The sequence below is a fragment of the Emys orbicularis genome, chromosome 13, assembly GCF_028017835.1.
Source record: "Emys orbicularis isolate rEmyOrb1 chromosome 13, rEmyOrb1.hap1, whole genome shotgun sequence".
Classification (NCBI taxonomy): domain Eukaryota; kingdom Metazoa; phylum Chordata; order Testudines; family Emydidae; genus Emys; species Emys orbicularis.
Genome location: NC_088695.1, coordinates 37,876,666 through 37,894,944, shown reverse-complemented (window position 1 = coordinate 37,894,944; position 18,279 = coordinate 37,876,666). Strand labels below are relative to the sequence as shown.

The following is an 18,279-nucleotide window of genomic DNA, read 5'->3' as shown; positions in this document are numbered from 1 at the left end:
ATGGCTCGAGATTTAGCACCACTGAACAAATGTGGGGTTTGATCCATTATTCCAAATAGAAATTTGGGCATAATGAAGCCATGAAGTATAGGTATCAGTTACCCAGAGGGAAAACGAATTTTAAGTTTTGCTGGGGATATAATTTGGTGTGTAGATGGCCAATGATTCTGCAACCAAAGCCATAGGTTTAACATCACTGTATGCCCATTGCTTCACGACATGAGTTCCCGAAAATCACAGAATTTTTGTTTTTTCACTGAGACAGACTTTCCCCCTAAAGCTTAAGAACCAGAGACAAACCATTTAGCAGCTTATATGGGAAGGGTTTGGAACTCCCACCATTCTGCTCAAGTGTCATAAAATAAAAGGCAGTATTAATATTCACTTTTGGATGTGTAATATGCGGAAGGTGATCTGTACTGGAGTGCAAAAGCATAACAGCAATGAAAAGGTCTATAAAATAAATGTTAATGCTGAATCTATTGAGCACTTAACAAAAGCCAAAACTGGTGGCTTGCTGACTCACCCGACTTTTTGTCAGGGATCTCAAAATCTCCATAAATCTCCATAAAGCCACGATATCTTGATCACATTATGCTAAATTATGAGTAAGAAATTAACTAAAATGTTTGAATACAATTAAGTTAGCAATAGGGCCCAGTTATGAACCAGGTTATAATTTCATTAAGAAACACCATCATAATTTGATCGCTGATTTCTCTAAGATTTCTGTATAATTCACATTCAAAAAGGAAAATGTCAACATTTCTGCCTCTTCTTGCAGTGGATTTACATATGAATAATTATACTGGAATTCAAATGTTTTAGCTTTGATTGGCAGGTAATTCCAAATCCCACAGAATAGCACTGCAGCTCTTCGAATATAGCAGGGATTTACAGAGAGGTTGTAAAATGTTACCTGTGCAGAGATCCTGCACCTGGACTAGTAACAGCATGGCCTTATAAACAGGGTTGCCAAACCTTCCTCAAAATATTAACTGTTTTTTTTACCTTTCAGTGAACATGGCCCTGGACTTTTCAAAGTCAAATGCTTTTCCTGATTGAATTTGAAAGTCAGTATCATCGACACATCTGCAACACTACTAATTTACAGGCCGTAAATATTTTAGCCCCTGCCAGTAACTTTATGAATAGGGGTTTTCTCAACCCTGTTTATAAATCATACCACCACTCGTTTTCCCTTTCTCAACATGCTGGTCATGCATATTAGCGGAACACAGATATTACCTTGAAATGAACCACAAACAAAAATACCGTGCTGCCTGTGGGCTACAAATTAATAGCTACTGTATCTAGGTAGGCAGGGAACTTTTTGAACAGAGCAGTTGCTCTTCTTGCTGATGATATAAAGAAGCCGTATTTAAGATGGCTTACACAGATTGGCACTCTCCAGGTGTAAATTCCGTGCCCCCTATCAAACAGCAGTATTCATATTTATTGCAGAAAAAAAATCTAAACAATACCAACATCTTGGGAAATACAGACATCTGTTAAGCTCCAGGTGGTGAATCTCACAACTAACACAACACCACATTACTGTACTGTTACAATACACGGTGTCAAGAACAACAAGAGCTCCAGATTAGTCTAGGTTATTTCTGGAAAGGTTAGATCACTTCCTGACACACAGAGAATTAAAGAAAAAGAAAAAAAAAAGGCAGAATAAGACTGCAAGAGGATGCGAGATACAGCAAAAGCCCACGACAAATCTGGCAGATAAACAGGTTCTAAATCAAGCTGCTTTGCTGTGGCTGGGTGAAGAGTGGGATAGGAGAAGGAATGAACTCTAATATTTAGATACAATTAAATTGGAAAGATCAACTAACGCAATGAAGGTTGGACAATTTACTCATAAGTCTCATTTCCCTACTACTCCTGGGAAATGATGCTCTAGCCTGATGGGCAGCTGAGTCCATTGTCACAGCTGCCCAACATTGTGGGCACTTGGTTTTAGTTGGTCATTTCCAGTGCCCTCATCCAGGCAGCTTCCTGAATAGGGGTCCTATGATGATTATATGCGCCATGCAGTGGCGTCGTTATTACAAAGGATTGCCTTAACAAGTGCCAGGAAGTGGAACTGATGAGCCCAATGGGTGTCGGTTCCCCCATAATCTTGGATATTAATTAAACCATTCTTGTAACAAGTAACTATTACAGTGTGGCTTCCCTCTGGAAAGCGATTCCATAATTCAGTGATTCATACTATCAGTGACTCACTTGCTCCGTGTATGAATAAAAGTGATTTTCCTAACTGCTAGTATCGTAACTGACAGTCAAGCTCCGTTATTTCTGGCTTGCATATCACCAACAATTAAGACTGTGTGCTTGGAATTCAGCAAACAATATTATTGAGGATGCAGGAGCCAAAAGAGAATCCAGCTCCCTTTCTACTAGCTGTGCTCACTTGGTAGGGATAGCGGAATAAAACGTAGCAAGAGACCAGGTTGGACTCTGAATTCATCCCTGGAGAGTAGGAAGTTGCCATTTTTCCATAGTCACTTTTCAGAGTAGAACTGTGCTGAACTGCACAACCAGTGGAAGCTGGAATTCACCAGGGTGGCATAGTTCCATTAAGGAATGCATTTCTTTGTAAAGGTCTGTATTTACTTTGGGGATGTAAGCAGGAAAACAGTGAACTCTGAACACATTAAGCAGCTGGATTTACAAACTGTACTGACAGAATTAGCTTTAAAATGTTTTGCACTGAAGGAACTTTTACATTTAAACACATTGTTTTATTCGGCTTTTATAACATTGAGTGGCATTTTTAAAGCAAAATGGAAAATGATAAATAATTCCCACTGAGAAGTTTCCAGCTGTGATAGGATATAGATCCAAAATAATAACAGTAATCTCCACTAAACACCAGTAAACAGCACAGACACACAGTACTCCATCTCATCGTCACATAAAGATAAAGGAAGCCCTTTGTAAAATACAAAGACATATGGAAGTTCTGGGTCTTCAGCTTAGGATTTCTCATCATGCTACAGAAGGTTTGACTGGTACAACATCAATATTGATTCCTTAGCATCACACAACAATTCAGAAAGAGGACTTTCTATTCTTTCACTTTGATGACTGAAGAGCAGCACAGCACATTCAATAATACTGGTTCCAATAAAAGACAACGAAGGAAATACAAAAGCACAGATCTGACAATCACAAATTTTAAAGGTAAACTATACGTTTCTTTCTGAGTCTGCATTGGATAATGGCCAGTTCTGGAATGAGATCAAAGCATTCAAACAAAATAAAATAAAAAAAATGCTAGATGAAGCTCTTGGCGACCGGAAGAGGTCTTATGTGGTGAAGATGCTCACAACCAAATTAAAAACAAACAAACAAAAAAACCTAGGGCCTGCTCCTTCAATCCTTCCCCAGGCACTGATGTCTGATTAAGGGGTGGAGGATTGGACTCCTAGCAATAACAGAGAGGATGAAGGCAAGGATATTAAAACACAAGGAGTGGCAATGGTGAGGAGATTCAGATTCTTTAAAGCATGTTGGGTCATTTTCATTCTAAGAAGATCAGGATGCTCCTTTTGCCTGAGTTATTTCTCACCAATGAATGAGCAACATTGATTTTCCATGGGAGTTTTGCCTGACTGAGAACAGCAGGACCAGGACTCATTGTCTCAAACTGGGCTGCCCTTTCACTGGAATGGTTTTTGGACATGTAATTTTCCTTGAATGCACTTATGGATTTATTTCAATATTAACAAATCTTTAATTATTCAGACTAAAATTCTTAACAATTCATGATTAAAAAAAAGAACTACTGCTCAGATCAAAGCTGCTGCTTCTTAAAAAAAACAGAGGAAAGATCTGCAGCCTGAAGCACCTTCTGGTGAGTAATGAATGAAAGGGGGAGAAGTGAGTTAAGTAGACAGGAGAGGGTGAGATTAGATTCTTAGCAATTCTAATCAAAGCTCCCCCATCTTCTCCAGGACTCTGAAGTTTGTTTCACCTGACTTACAAGATCTGATGTACTACGGCTTGTAGATACTAATGAAACTTAAACATTCTTTCTGCAGACAGGGCTGTGGTGTCAATCGAACTGGTTAGAAATCAAGAAAACATTTTTTTCCCCTTGAAATCTGAAATTGTGGTAAAACAAAAAATCATTACAATTTGAAAAGTTTCCACTAGCTCTAGTAGGGAAATTGCAGTGAGAATAAAAGTGCTAACCTCACATTTCCTTCCCCAGCTCCTCAGGGGTTAATGGCTAACTTTCCATTGACTCAGGACCCCATTGGCACAGAAATAAGGCCATTCAATGGGGCCCCGTAGCTAAAGCCCAGAATTCAGTGAGTGACCTCCCTACAACTTAGTTCGTACAGCTGTGCTCTGCCAGATGGGGGAAGGTCCTTGAGATCCACAACAGAGAATTTGTCCATATATGGCACACGTACATCTCCCCAAGGTGCTCAAGGTATCTGCACAGAGCTGTCAGCTGGTATGAAGGACCTTGTGACCCACCCAAGGCTGTTATCTTCTCTACCTGTCCCTGGTTGAGCTGGACCCAATAACCTGGGGACTTCCTGTGGCTGTAAATTTGACAGCATGGAGGATGAAATCTACCCCTGTGCAAACTGCCAGCATGGGGCCTATGTCCCACTTCTGCTGTAGGGCTATGCACTAGCCTTATGCACAGGGGCTGGGTTTCACTCTGAGGTTAGCCGGTTTTCTCTTCCTGGAATACTAGCAATGCAACAAGCTAGTTCTGGAAAAATACCCTACTCTAGCTGGGTCATTTGGCGTCCAGGGATACCGCTGCAGAATGTTCAGAAACTCCTAAGGGTTTACGGTTAGAAAGTGAGTGTGAACAACACAGGACCCATTTCAAAATCCAGTCACTATTCTCAAAAACAAAAAGTCTGACAATGTTTGGATGAAAACCGGAAAAATGATGAAAAAAACCCAAACAGAATCCCCGCCTCCCCCCCCCCCCGATAAAAGGTGTAAATTAAGATTTGCAAGTGCCTGGCCTGAGTCAGGTCTGCAGACCTGCCAGTTAAAGATGATACGCCTGTGCCATGAAGTAAGCAAACAAGACTTCCACCACACACACAGTTTAGTGGGATGCCTCACAGCAGCATTGGCCAGCCGTTAGTTACACAGCACTGCCATTCAAGTGAGACGAGACGTTAAGATTTCCCAGTACCTTGCACTGCACTGGCTGAGCTCTCCATTATTACATCATCCAGCATTAGATCTAAAAGAATGAAACGACATTAATCATCTGGCAGGACGCGCGGCAAGAGTTTCATTCCCCTTCAACAGTTTCTACAGTTCTCCCGTCAACTAGCCAGGTCTGTAATGGCTGTAGCACGAAGAGTTCTAATAATGTTCTCTCCTAGATATCTTTTTGGTGAGTGGAATCTGCTATCCCTGCCCCTTCTGATACAGTGGGCTAAAACTAAGGGCCAGATGCTCCCCCCACTTACGCCAGTGCTACCCCAATGGACTCAATGAGGTTGCGGCAGGTTAACTGACAGAACTTTCCCCCCTTAAAAATGTAGGGCCAATTCACCCCAGCATAAGACCTACATACCACGTGGTTTGAGTAGGACTTATGCAAAAGCTTTAGCAGAGGATGAATTTCACATTAGCAGAGGAATAGCTAAATTTGCTGCTTGCAATCCTGCATACTACACAGCTAGGTTCTACATCTGTCATGTAAGCTCTGTATTGGTATGCCCATATGTTTCTCTTTTTCAGATGCAGCACTCTGTCCTAATATGGGAATAGACTAGCATTTAAAAAAACGACCGTGCAGTCAGTTAAACTCATTCCTACTATTAGCTACAACAAAAAAATCAGTGACAAGGCCAACTTTGACATAAAGGAAACCCCAGTTTTGCTATCGTGGATCTGAGGGTAGAAGCAAGCCCCTTATCCCGAAATGGCATGCCAGTTACAACTACAGATGGAAAAGCAAAGCAATGACACCTACTTGTCATTGAGAGCAAAACTGGATATATCCAGTCAAAACCAACATTTTCATTGAATGTTAACTGAGAAAAGCTTTGTTCTAAAGCTTTGGAAGGCTTCATGTCTTTCTTTTTTTAAGGAGGTTTAGCACTCAGCAGTCTTCTGTTCCTCAGTAGATGATCTGAGTATTACCTCTTTAATTAGACATTTTACAGAACTGAATGCAAATATCCACATCTCCAAGGATGCTTTGTGATTCTTTCCCAGACCAGCCTTACGTCTGATTCATCTTTTTTCGTCTAGCATTATAAATAAGGTCATTCATAATATCTCTATATATTTATTCTAATGACATTTAGAATGTTTTCTTTCCAAAACCAAACCATACAAAAGGGACATTGGCATCCAGCATGTAGCTGTATGGTCTAAGGAAGCAGCTGTCACTCAGCAATTGTGTCTGGGAATTCAGACTACCCTAAAGCGCTTTCTATACATATTAATTGTTTGGAGGGAAAAAAATCCTTTGATATATCAGCTGTATCCCATTTAATTGAGACTGACAGATAAGATCCATAACTAGGAGCTTTATTAATTGCGTCCACACTGGGTGAAGAGCCACACAGTACTGGTTACATCTCCCAAAGTTCACTGGGCTCATTGTAACACCCAGAAAGGAACTGGGGCACAGTCTCTTCTTTGATTGATCCGCAGTTCTGAGCAGGAATCTGGAGATGCTATAATGTACCCAGGATATTAGAATATTCCTTCTTTAGGCCCAGATCCTGCAGTGCAGGCAATCGGGCGCTGTGCCGCTGCAGAGCTCTGGCCATGCCATTTTCACTGCAGGATCAGGGCCTTAAGCCCTGATTCGGAAAAGCACCCTATTTGGGACAACATATATGCATTGTGCTTAAATACCATAGAAATCAATGGGATTTAAGCACATGCTTCAAGCGAAGCACATGCTTAAGAGCCATGCTGCAAAGGGATGGACTTAAGCATGGGCTTAAGTGTTTTCTGAATGGGAGCCTTAGTGATATTTGTGCTGCAGCAGTATAACTAAGCTCATTGCAACTTTTATAAACCTTTCAGATTTAACATTACCAGCTTTCAGATTCCTAGCACAAGCTCCTGATCAGAGACAGACTCTTAAACATCACTGACGTCCGTCCAAGATAGAAAATGAAATGTGAAAGAAGTGGAGACAAGTAGTAAGGAGACCGAACGGGAGAGGGTAACAAGAGAGATACCATGAAGAGATGGGCATCTGAAAAAATGCAACCAGAACAGAAAGCATGCAAGATGGAGAAGAGTACCTCTGGCCTTTGACCTCTGACCTGAATGTTATTTCCTGCTTTTTCAACCAAACCAAAACTGAAGTAAAAAGAAAAAGGTCAGGTTTTTAGACTTTTGACAGAGTGTGTAGGTCTGGCATCCTTTCATTACGCTACATTACAGAATTTTTAAAGCTACATTATTCTAAGAGGGCCACAAGTTTGTGTCAAGCTTTATCGTTCAATTTATCTCACATCAATGACAGTTCATCTGGTTAATTTGTCTTATTGAATTCTTTTTCAATCTGTATTTCTCAAGCAAACTCATTGATATGTATCTATAGGGTGTTTTTAAAAAGCATTTCTAGAATAAGATGGCTTCATTATTTTATTACATCCTTGAATAGCCCTAGAGCTACTTTGCCAACAAATTAACCTGCCTGATAAATTAGACAGGTAATGTTGCTGTGGCATTACAAGGCTGTAATAAACCAAATAGTGAATCCAGTTATCAGCAACAGTGCTCGAGACTTGGAAGCTTTATGGCCTAGTCTGACACTGTTGATCTTTGCAGTTGTCACTATTTGTGTAACACTGAGTTGTGCTATCCACGAAGCTCCAGGTTCAGGTTTTGGGGTTTTAAATAACCTTGTATGAAAAGGTCATTGCAAATCATGCAGCCATGGCTTCCTGCTCAGCCTAACATGGCGCTGTTTCCTTCATGCAAATTTCATAGCTTGGACATGCTTTTTTTTGGGAGGAGAATGATCATCAGATGCTAGGCAGGGGTTAGGGGATTGTGTCAAAGGTCAAGCAGGACTCAGAAAGATGTGGAAAGACTACCGACCAGCCATCTGTTTCTCCTTACTCCTTCTCTTTTTCTCCAGCCGGCGAAGTCTCTTCTCCTCCCGTCTCTTGGCTTCTTCCTCCTCCTGGTGCTGCCGACACTTGTGGAAATTCTCCACCACGACCCCCACGAACATGTTGAGGACGAAGAAGGCCACAATCAGCAGGAAGGAGATGAAGTAGAGGAGCATCCAAGGGTTATAGTTCATAACTGGCTACAGGATGGAGGGAGATAGATGCCAGTTGAATTACAACAGGCAGAGTATGGAGCAAACTGAGAGTAGACAGATTCTTGCTAGTCAGGCTCGAGCTGGGATGTTAAAGAGAGCAATGTGGAAGTTGCAGGTCCAGCTGCAGTTTGGGGTCTCAAGCCTAGGGGGTTGGATGGGCCTGAGCTGCGACATCCACATGGCTATTTTTAGCGCACTAGCTTGAGCCCCACTAGCACAAGTCTGTCTACGTAGGCTGGGAGGCTTGCTTCCAGCCGCAGTGCAGTGTAGACATACCCTGAGGAGGTAGACGGAGCAGAACAGCAAGGCCTGCTTTCTCAAAAGCAGCTAGAGATGTTGGGTGCTCAACTTAAGACACCTTAAAGGTGACTTTCAGACAGCAGGTGCTCAGCACAATCAGGCTCCTTTGAGGTGTCACGAATTGGCCACCCAAAGTCACTTGAATACTGAAGAGGCGTAAATGGTCTGTTGTGCCAAAGAGTGAGGAAACAGAATCCTTTGCAACTCTCCCAGGCTAGCAATAATAGTAATCTGTACATAGACAAAGTAGCAGCTTTCTCCAGAGGCGCTCAAAGACTCTTCAGGCTCACAAAAGCCCTCTCAGATAGGTAGGGTTCCCCATTTTACAGCTACGCTGGACATTTCTTCAAGCACCATAAGTGGGTACAATGAGCTATTGAGACTTATGTCATAGCATGGTTTTGTTGCAGTGTATAACTAGTAGAGATGGTTCCCAGTTGGAACCTTTCATTTGACCTCTGTCAGGCCCGCGCCTTGGTTTGGATAAAATGGAACCCAGATCCAAACCACCCCCCAATGTTTCACTTTTGCAAGACGAACAACGTTTTGCAAAATGAAAACCAAACCATAGCCGCTTTGGCGGCTTCTCTCTACTAGGCGTTCATCTAGAAAACATACCTGCTGGTCAACTCCTACAGCATCGAGGCCATCATACATGATGTCCACCCACCCATCTTTGGAGGCCAGAACAAACAGAGACATCAGGGCCTAGAAATGCAAGGGAAAAAGTTGCATTTAGTTGGAACCCAGCTTATTAGATGCTCTCTTTTACCTGTCACATTCAACTCTCCTTTGCCCTTCTCCATTTTGGGATTTGCATTTGTGCTACTATTTTACCTTGCTGATAATAGGGAACTTTTGATGTCCAAGGTTTCCTGGCAGCAAAAACCTGTCAATGTCAGACACCGGTCCAGCAATAAGGGCTAATTCGAAAACCACAAAGCCAAACACAAAGGCAGCTTCATTTTCACCCTCCAGGTCTCCACTGCTCATTACTAATTAGGCCCTACCATGCTGCTAAAATAAGGATGTGCTCCATCGGCAGTTGTAAATGAATGGGATGTTGAGATGCACGGGGTACAGGATGTCCAGCCATATTAGTCAAGCCCTGCTGCTAGATGTATTTAGTTTATTATAGAGCAGTGAAGCAATTAAGTACACCGTGAAGCTACTTGTGCTTGTCTTATTCCAAAAGGAAGTGTGTGCATGCTTGGGAGCATTGCATTTGGGATTTACAAATGCAGGGTGGGTGTATATGAAGTGAATAGTGACTGTGGCTGCTTAGACCCCTGTAAGAAAACCCTATAAGTAATTATGCACAGATTTTTAAATCAAGGAGGTAAAGGAGCAAAGAAGCAGATTACCATTCCAGTAATACCTGGCCGAGATTATCAAAATTATACTTGTGCCGGACCCATTTGTAGCTGGCTTCTGCACAGTCTGATTTGTTTGTGATGTTTCTGGTATCCTCCCCTTGGCAGACAAAAAACTTCCCTTTGAAAAGCTGTAAAACAGAAGAATGAGAGGAGGGGTAAATCCACTTTGTTTACCTGCACAGAATGGACAGCTCACTCGGGACCTACTGTGCAGCCCACACAATCAAATCAAGTTAAAGGTAAAAGCCTCATTAGTGCATGGCACTCAAAGCATGAAGCCTGGCATAACAATAGTGACAGTTTAGTTCAAAGGCACCTACTGAGAGAAAGCTTGAACGCCTCCTCTAACATAATTTAGGACACTGATCTTGAAGGTCTCCTTGCAGGGGGCTGAAGGTCTCCTTGCAGGGGGCTGGGTAGCCCCTAGGACTAGGACTAGGACTATCCTCTACAGCCTTCTGCTTCTAGGGCACTGGTTCAAATCCAGCCCAGGCTTGTAGGTGTTACCATCTGATGGCTGGTCAGTGACCTATGTGAAATGAGTATGGTGGTCTCAGTCCAGTTGCCAGTGAAAAGTCTTACAAGAGTGGCCAACAAAATTAGCCCTAATTCCGCCCTTTGGTTGACAGTCTTTGTTGGCAGAGAAAAAAAAGGAATCAATGTGTCAGAGCAATGGAATATGTTCTTATTCCCAATGGTCAAAGTGAGGAGTGGTGTGGGCAGAGCCTCGTTCTCCTGCTGGACCTGTGGGGTGGATCAATGAGACTTCTATTTCTAGGGCTGTTAACCCTAGCAACTTTCAATGACACTAAATCTCTTTGCTTGAGAACTGTTCTCCATCAATCATTAGACTGCTCTTCAGGAGAGTCTCTGCAAATATTTTTATAACCAGAGTTTAAGAATGAACTCCTATTGCTCCCTGGTGCCAGATCCTGGTCTCCCTTACACGGCCATAAAACCATGGACTCCAGGGGGGTTACTCCCGATTTACACCTCAGAGAAGCATCAGCTGCTTAATTCTAGACTTGTTGCTTTCTGCAAAGCGGCACAGAAAATGGCAGTGCACGATTTCTATTTGGGACGTGGCAACTGATGGTGAAATCTGAGTGAACGAGACATATAGGAAATCCTGTTCTGCTGAGTGACCGCATCTTGCCATGCTTCCCTGGGACAGAGCAGCCTTCTATTCAGGCTCCTTAAATACCACCTGTGTATTTGAAAAAAGAGATGCTCACTCTTTATGATCTGTTGTTCTAGACAAAACAAACCCAAGCCCCGGAGAGCAAAACAAACCCATACATTACTTAATGTATTTCCTTTGGCAGCAGAACACTTTCCACTAGAAGGGCAGGGATACTGACTCGCAGAGCTAACCAACATCTATTGTAGCCATAAAACTTTTAGATCTAGGACGGCTATAGCTCCCTTAAGGAGCCGCATGGAGATAGCTTCTTCCAAATTAAACAGGAAGGTGAACACTGATTTTAATACATTGGCGATGAGTGTAATATCTTCATGACTAGGGGTGTAATAATATTCAGATGGGCCCTGTTACACAACCATAAACTGGAGAGGAACATAAAAGGATCTGATTTGCAAACACACTGGGCGCTGACAGCTCACGTTTACTGGCAGCTCATGCTAGAGGTTCAGATTCTCAGCACTTCTGAAAATCGAAGGTCCAAAGTTTCAGAGCGACTCTGGCTTTTCTACTTCCTACTCCTGGCAGTTAATGACTATCCACACGCTACCATGATGCACACTTCAGAAATCTATGTAATACGATAAATAAATAGCAGGCATTCCAATGCAATCCAGTGGGCAGGAGAGTAGACTGGGGTTTAGGAGACGTGGGTTCCATTCTAGGTTCTTGCACTTAGGCAAATCACAAACTCTGTGCTTCTGTTTTCTATTCTGTCTGTCTGGTCTATTTAGACTGTAATCTCTTTGGGGCAGGGACTGCCTTTTCCTGTTAACTCTAGAAGATTGAATCTTACTATCGATCTTCATTTTATACTTACATGGAGGGAAAAAAAACATGCGAATGCTGAGCAATCTAAGATTTGGTTTCTTTGATATAAATGATGGCCTTGCTTTTACAGTTATTCAGCATGCAGAACTCCCATTGACATCACTGGGGATTTTGCAAGCTGAATGCAGGATCAGTTCTAATGTTTGTATGTAGAGCTGTAAATGTGTCAATGTGTAATTGTGACAACTGAATAGAAGACCGGGAGAGGCACTGGGGAAAGCTATCACAATTAGCAGAAAGGAAATTCAAACAGCTCAGTGTGACAGATTTTTTTTCCCCGTTATAAACTCTTTTGGATCTGATTATTTTGTTTTATGGGATGTGCTTAGTTTTATGGTCCTGTTTAGGGCAATGGATGGATGTGAAGTGTAATGGATGGATATCGCGCTGTACCTATACATCAATCTAGATGCAAAAATTGTCATGAATGGGATGATTCTTCCCTTTTGTTCTGTCGGGTTTAAATGCTATATTTATTAGTTATTTAAAGTACATTCATTAATGTAAAATGTTACGAAAGCCCTCCTGTCCAAACTGGGAGCCAGTTTCCAAGCCAGCTTTGACAGATCAAATAAACTTCACCAGGAAAAGAGGAAACAGTGCTGAAATATCCATCAGATAGAATCTCTTTCTTTTTCAGATGATTAGAAATTATTACAAGGAGATGGAAACTTTTCTCCAGTCTCTTCCCTTGGGCTCCTGCACTCCAAGGACTGGGGATGACGACAGCAGATTGTATCCAGGTTGCTTGACACAGCAGAAGGCTCAGAAATCAATATTTTCACCAGCTTCTAACTTGTAAACTTTCAGAACCCTGCACTGAGTCTACCGGGACAAGTTTTCCTTTGAGCTTAGAAGCCAGCGGATTCCCAGCTATGAAAGTTAGAGTTTCTATTTTCCATGAGTTTAAAGCTGGGGAAAAAAGGGAACATTGTCTCTCCAACTTTAATACCACAGATAGGAGACAGAATTGAATTGAATAGTTTCCTTGGACTGGGGTTTCCTAGTGGGACATGGTAGGGATCTGATTATATTAACTATAGACTCAAATTCTGCTCTGGTTGGTCCTGGGGGAAGGACAGCCTAGGTGTAGCTCAGTTCGTGTTCTGCTACAGGAACTCTGCCAGGCAGAGCACAAGTCCTCATGGTGGGGATGGAGGGGGCATGGTGAGGAGGACTCTTGGCTGACACGCTGAGCGGGATCAGCATGCCCCCTCAGTCAGTGCTTGTTTTCGGGTATGTTTACATCGCAAATTAAGTTGTACTCATAGTGCTAGTAAACCTGCACTAGCTTTAATCAAGTTAACACCTGTAACAATAGCAATGAAGACGTGGCAGTCCAGACATCGGTACAAGCCCACTAGGAACCCTGGCTACATACTCAGGGTGCTAGCCCACATCAGGGTCCATGCAGCCACATCTTCACTGCTCGTGTTATCTGCTCTAGCTAAAGTTAGTGCGGGCCTGGCCTACTCACGCTACAATTACACCTTAACCTGTGGTGTAGATGTGCCCTTAGAGAGCAGTATTACTGTATGCACTGGTCAGCTTGAAGGGGGTTAGACCCACCCACTAACCCACAGATCTCACCTCCCCGACAGAACCAAGAAAGAGGTTGAAGTCATACCACCATAATTTTTCATACTCATTGCTGCGCCCACTGGTACTAAGAGTGCACGTGTGTGAAGTCTAGCCTATGATTCATTTTAAAAGCCTGTGAAAAGTGCAAAAGACTGAGTAAGCCATGGCTAGGGCTGGAATAATATGAATCTTGCTCTTTTCATGCTATTTCAGTTCCTGGATGGGTAATTACCCCAGAAAGAAACTCACCTTAATCTGGGCCCCTCAAAGACCTGTAGCTCGCAAACAGTGGCAAAGATACCAAGCTATTCCTCTTTATTTGGGCTTGCCTCTATTTCCAGCTTTGCCTGGATTCCAGGCAAAGAGCCCTGCAGGGAACCCACCTGGACTCCCAAGATTCCAAAGATGATGAAGAACGCGCAACAGATGACCACAATGTTCCCAATAGGCTTCAGGGATGACATCAGGGTTTCCACCACCAGCTTCAGTCCTTGTGCTCGACTAATGACCCTTAGGGGAAAAAGCAGGCACAAGAAGCAGGTTAGACACTGTCCTTGCAACATTCCTCTGAATCCTTCCATGCTCCGAGGCACAGGCATAAGTGTGGACTAGGGAAACAGCTGTTTGAAATGGGGTGTGGCTGAAAAACAAGAGAGTACAAGATGCTATGAAGGGATTGAGATCTAAGGGAGGTTGGGGAAACTTCATATGTACTCAGGGAGCCTCGTGTGTGGAATGGGGAAGAAGAGAAGGTGCAGGTGGGAATGCATACGTATTAAGAATTAGGTAAACAGATCTTGATCCAAAGCCCATTGAAGTTAGTGGAAAGGCTTCTGTTAACTGCACTGGGCTTTCGAGCAGGCTCACAGAAAGGGAAAATTACAGAGTACTCCCATGTCTTCTTCTCCCACTCCATTGCCTACACCTCCCCAGTCATGTCCTTTTTAACCACCTTATTAAAAAATGAATACAGATCTAATTTTAGTGACCTCTCCATGTAAGGCACACCTCCCGCCGCCAGGCCTGAGAAATTCTATTGTCTTCTGGTTGACGCCTTATGCAGCACTCTCAGTTCTTGTATCTTTCTTGTAAAGAGCTTTGGCACCTTATTCCAATCTAATACAGTAGAACTTCAGAGTTAGGGACACCTGGGGAAGGGAGGTTGTGTCCGTAACTCTGAACAAAGCGCAGTTCGGGCTCCGGCTCCAGCAGCTGACGCTCCAGGCTTGGCTCCAGCAGCAGCTGAGCTCCCTCCTCAGCACTGGCAGCTTCCTTGCAGGCAGCTTCTTTCCCTGGGTCCGACTGAGTTTGCAAGCTTGTCCCTCTCCCAGCTGGGGGTGGGGTGTGTGTGAAAACAGCATGTCCCCATCCTGGCTGGGGGAGGGAGGGTGAAACCAATGTGTCCGCCTCCCGGCCGAGGGTGGGGTGAAAGCGGCGCAGACCCCAGCACTGGTCCGGCTCTGCTAGCTCTGGCTGCCTTGGGCTGGCAGCTCCAGCATCTTCACTTCCTAGCTGTACGTGGCTGCCCCGCATGTGGGGGTGAGGACAGGCAGCCCAGATGTGCCTACCTTTAAGAGGCAATACAGGCACAGTACAGTACTTGCTTTTTTTGTTTGTTTGTTTTGGTCTCTGCTGCGGCCTGATTGGTTACTTCTGGTTTCACATGGTGTCCAATTGACCGGTCAGTCCGTAACTCTGGTGTTCGTATCTTTGAGGTTCTACTGTATGTCAGATGTGGTCCCTCTGGCCTCTTGTACTGCCAGAGATAGATCTGATGGTTTTAATCTAACCCATTGTCACTCCCAGATCTATCTCCTGATTAGCACCTTCTAGAGCACATAGCCAGGATGTCATCTCTCCCCCCACCCGTTGTTCATCAAAGCCTCATCACTTTGTATTTTTCTATAATGCAATTTGACAAGCTCTCTTGGTTCTGGTCTGGATCTGGAACCCATCTCCCTTTGGATCCAGCCTCTAGTTTTGCTCACAAATGCATGCACTTGGTTCCACTTTCTCTCTTCCTGGTCACTAATACACCATTTGAACAGGACTGGGTCCAATACAGATTCCTGAGCCACTACATTTCCTACCTTCATCCCATCTTACTTCTACCCATTCACTGCTGTGACATCAGATATTCAACCACTTTTGTGAGTTAGCTGAGAAGTTCACCACAAGAGCATAAGCAGTAACCTTCAACGCTACAGGATCGCTCCCTATCTCTCTGGCATTACCTCGAATTTCATAACTGTAGATTAGATTATACTGTAGGGCTAAGGGAGAAGGCACAAGCAATCAATAGCAAGATAGAAACAAGCAGGAAAACAAAGGAGTAGAAGATGAACTACACCGTTATACCAAGGGCAATACTTGAATCAGAGGACTAAACTTGTTTATATTAAAAAAATCCATCAAGTCATTTAGGGACAGATTTACAAAGGTATTTAGGGGCAAATAGGTTTCTAGTGAGATTTACAAAAGTACCATTGACATCAATGGGAGTTAGGGGGCTAACACTTTGTAAATCGAGTCTTTATGGCCAAGCTGCTTACAAATGTAGGCATGGAAAGTCAGGCATTGATGCACAAAAAACGTCCAATTGCACCCATAGAGCGTGTGTGTGTGTGTGTGTGTGCGTGTGCGTGTGTGTGTGTGTGCGTGCGCGTGTTTTGGACATAGGTTTGAAGGCTCCTTTGAAAACTTGGCACTCAAAATGTAAAGCACCTGTTCACTGATGGGACAAGGATGTCTTCCTTCCTGACTGACGTCCCCATTCTACACTGATCCTATCAGGGGCTCCCCAAGGTCTCTCCCTGCTCTGCCCAGCACAGTATCCCTCTGCATTTTCACCCCCCGCCCCTTGGTATGTTTTGCTTTCCTATCTCAATAACCTGCCTCTTGCCATCTTAAAACTACCTCCCAGTCTGAGTTCTAGTCTAATCTCCATCCTCCCCAGACTGTGTCATTCCCCCAGCAGGGGTCACTGTGGGCTCGGACGTGTGACAGCGACGTTTGGCTTTATTGAGGTGCATGACGGATAAGCCTCATGCTCTCTGAACGTTTGCATTATTCCTTGTGTGTCTCTGTGCCTATAGAGTTAAACTCCAGAGCTATGTGCACAGCCATAAAATAATGGTGGGTTTTTTTGTTTTCCTTTTTTTCTTCTTCTAAGAATTGTTGGCTTTAAACAATACCCTGAAAAACTTAAAAAAAAATAATATTTCCTTCTTTCTGGTAAAATATTTACTCTAAATGTCAAGGGTAGCTTGTCAATTCCCCTTGTAAAAAAGAAACAGATGGTGATATTTTTATCCACTCCCTACCAACACAACAGAAAAGGCAGATGCTTCTGTTTTGCAACCTGGCTGTTGTGCTCAGGTAGCAGTTGTTGTTACTTATTACACTCCCTGGCTCCCTGTCTGATCTGCTCTGTGCTGTTTTCCCGAGTTTGGAGAGGACTGGATGGCTCAGGGAATGTAAGGAGTTCTGAAGTCTTTAACCTTTAAGGCTGTGAAGCAAATCTAAGCCAGGCTGGCAGCAACCAAAACAAATCATTACCCTCAAATGGCAGCTTAGCACACTATGTTAAACATGTTTGTTGATCTCAGTCCAGTTCTGGGCAGGCAGGGATCCACATCACAAACAACAAACACTGTCCTCACTAGCACCCTTTTGGATAGTCTCAGCTGACAGACTAAAGCATGTGAAAACTGAAATACACCCAGATCAGGGCTTAAGCATGTTAGGGGGAAAGCTTGCACTGTCTCAATCAGTTTGATGCCTATTCTGTATACGAATCCTAGGAACTTTTATGCCTCTCCATAACTGTAGTATCTGAGCACTTCACAATCACACACATTCCTCACAACAGCCCCACAAGAAGTGCTATTATCCCCATTTTACAGATGGGAAAACAGGGGCACAGAAAGATTAAGTGATGTGCCCAAGGTCACTCAGGAAATCTGTGGTACAGTAGGAAATTGAACCAGGTCTCCTGAGTCCCAGGCAAGCACCCTCCCCACCCTTCCTCTCGTGAGGAAACTCTATTCTGTGGATATAATGAAGAAATTCAGTCTCCAGGGCCTGGCAACTTTCACCAGCACCAACCTCAAATTAAAGATGGAACAAAGTGATTTTCCTGACAAGACACCATCTGAGTTCCAACACAGGGAAAAGGAACAGGAGGTCATTCTTCTATATTGGCCAGCAGAGGATGCATGTTGAGAAAGAGGGGCTAAGAAATTATATAACTCTTTGGTTCTTTCAAATTCCTAATCAGAATATAATCCAGTGCATCTGCGTCATGTCTGCACTGCAGCCTGCACAACACCCCGCTGCTTCTCCTGTAACATTATCCCCAGGCCTACAGAAAAAAAATCTGAAGAAAAATGTAATCCCAGATGTATGCCAACGGGCTGAAGGAGAGCTTTCCCATCAGCTGTAGAGAAATTGGAGGAAAAGACCTCATGAGCCGACCTTATTAGCATAGACACACCACCTACTTTGCCAAGTGACTAATTTTCACTGTTTTGGGTTAAAATTCACTTAAGCCTTGAAAGCAGGGGTAATTAAATGCTTTGATCCTTATTGTACAATTAAAAGGCATACTCACTCACTAAACATGGGGTAGTGAGTCATATCCAAGTGACACTCAGAGGGGGTGGGGACAGATCTTCCTATCT

The 18,279-nt window shown here is 43.4% G+C and overlaps 1 protein-coding gene across 1 annotated transcript in view; it reads right to left on the bottom strand.

Moving 5' to 3' along the window:
- Positions 1–18,279, bottom strand: part of CACNA1G (calcium voltage-gated channel subunit alpha1 G) — a 277,783-nt gene that overhangs the window by 31,940 nt on the left and 227,564 nt on the right. The window contains exons 22-26 of the mRNA XM_065415327.1: positions 13,981–14,107; positions 9,987–10,112; positions 9,227–9,316; positions 8,101–8,293; positions 5,189–5,239 (exon numbers count right to left, since the gene is read on the bottom strand). Of these exons, the coding sequence (XP_065271399.1) occupies positions 5,189–5,239; positions 8,101–8,293; positions 9,227–9,316; positions 9,987–10,112; positions 13,981–14,107 (587 nt within the window). The remainder of the gene's footprint in view (positions 1–5,188; positions 5,240–8,100; positions 8,294–9,226; positions 9,317–9,986; positions 10,113–13,980; positions 14,108–18,279) is intronic.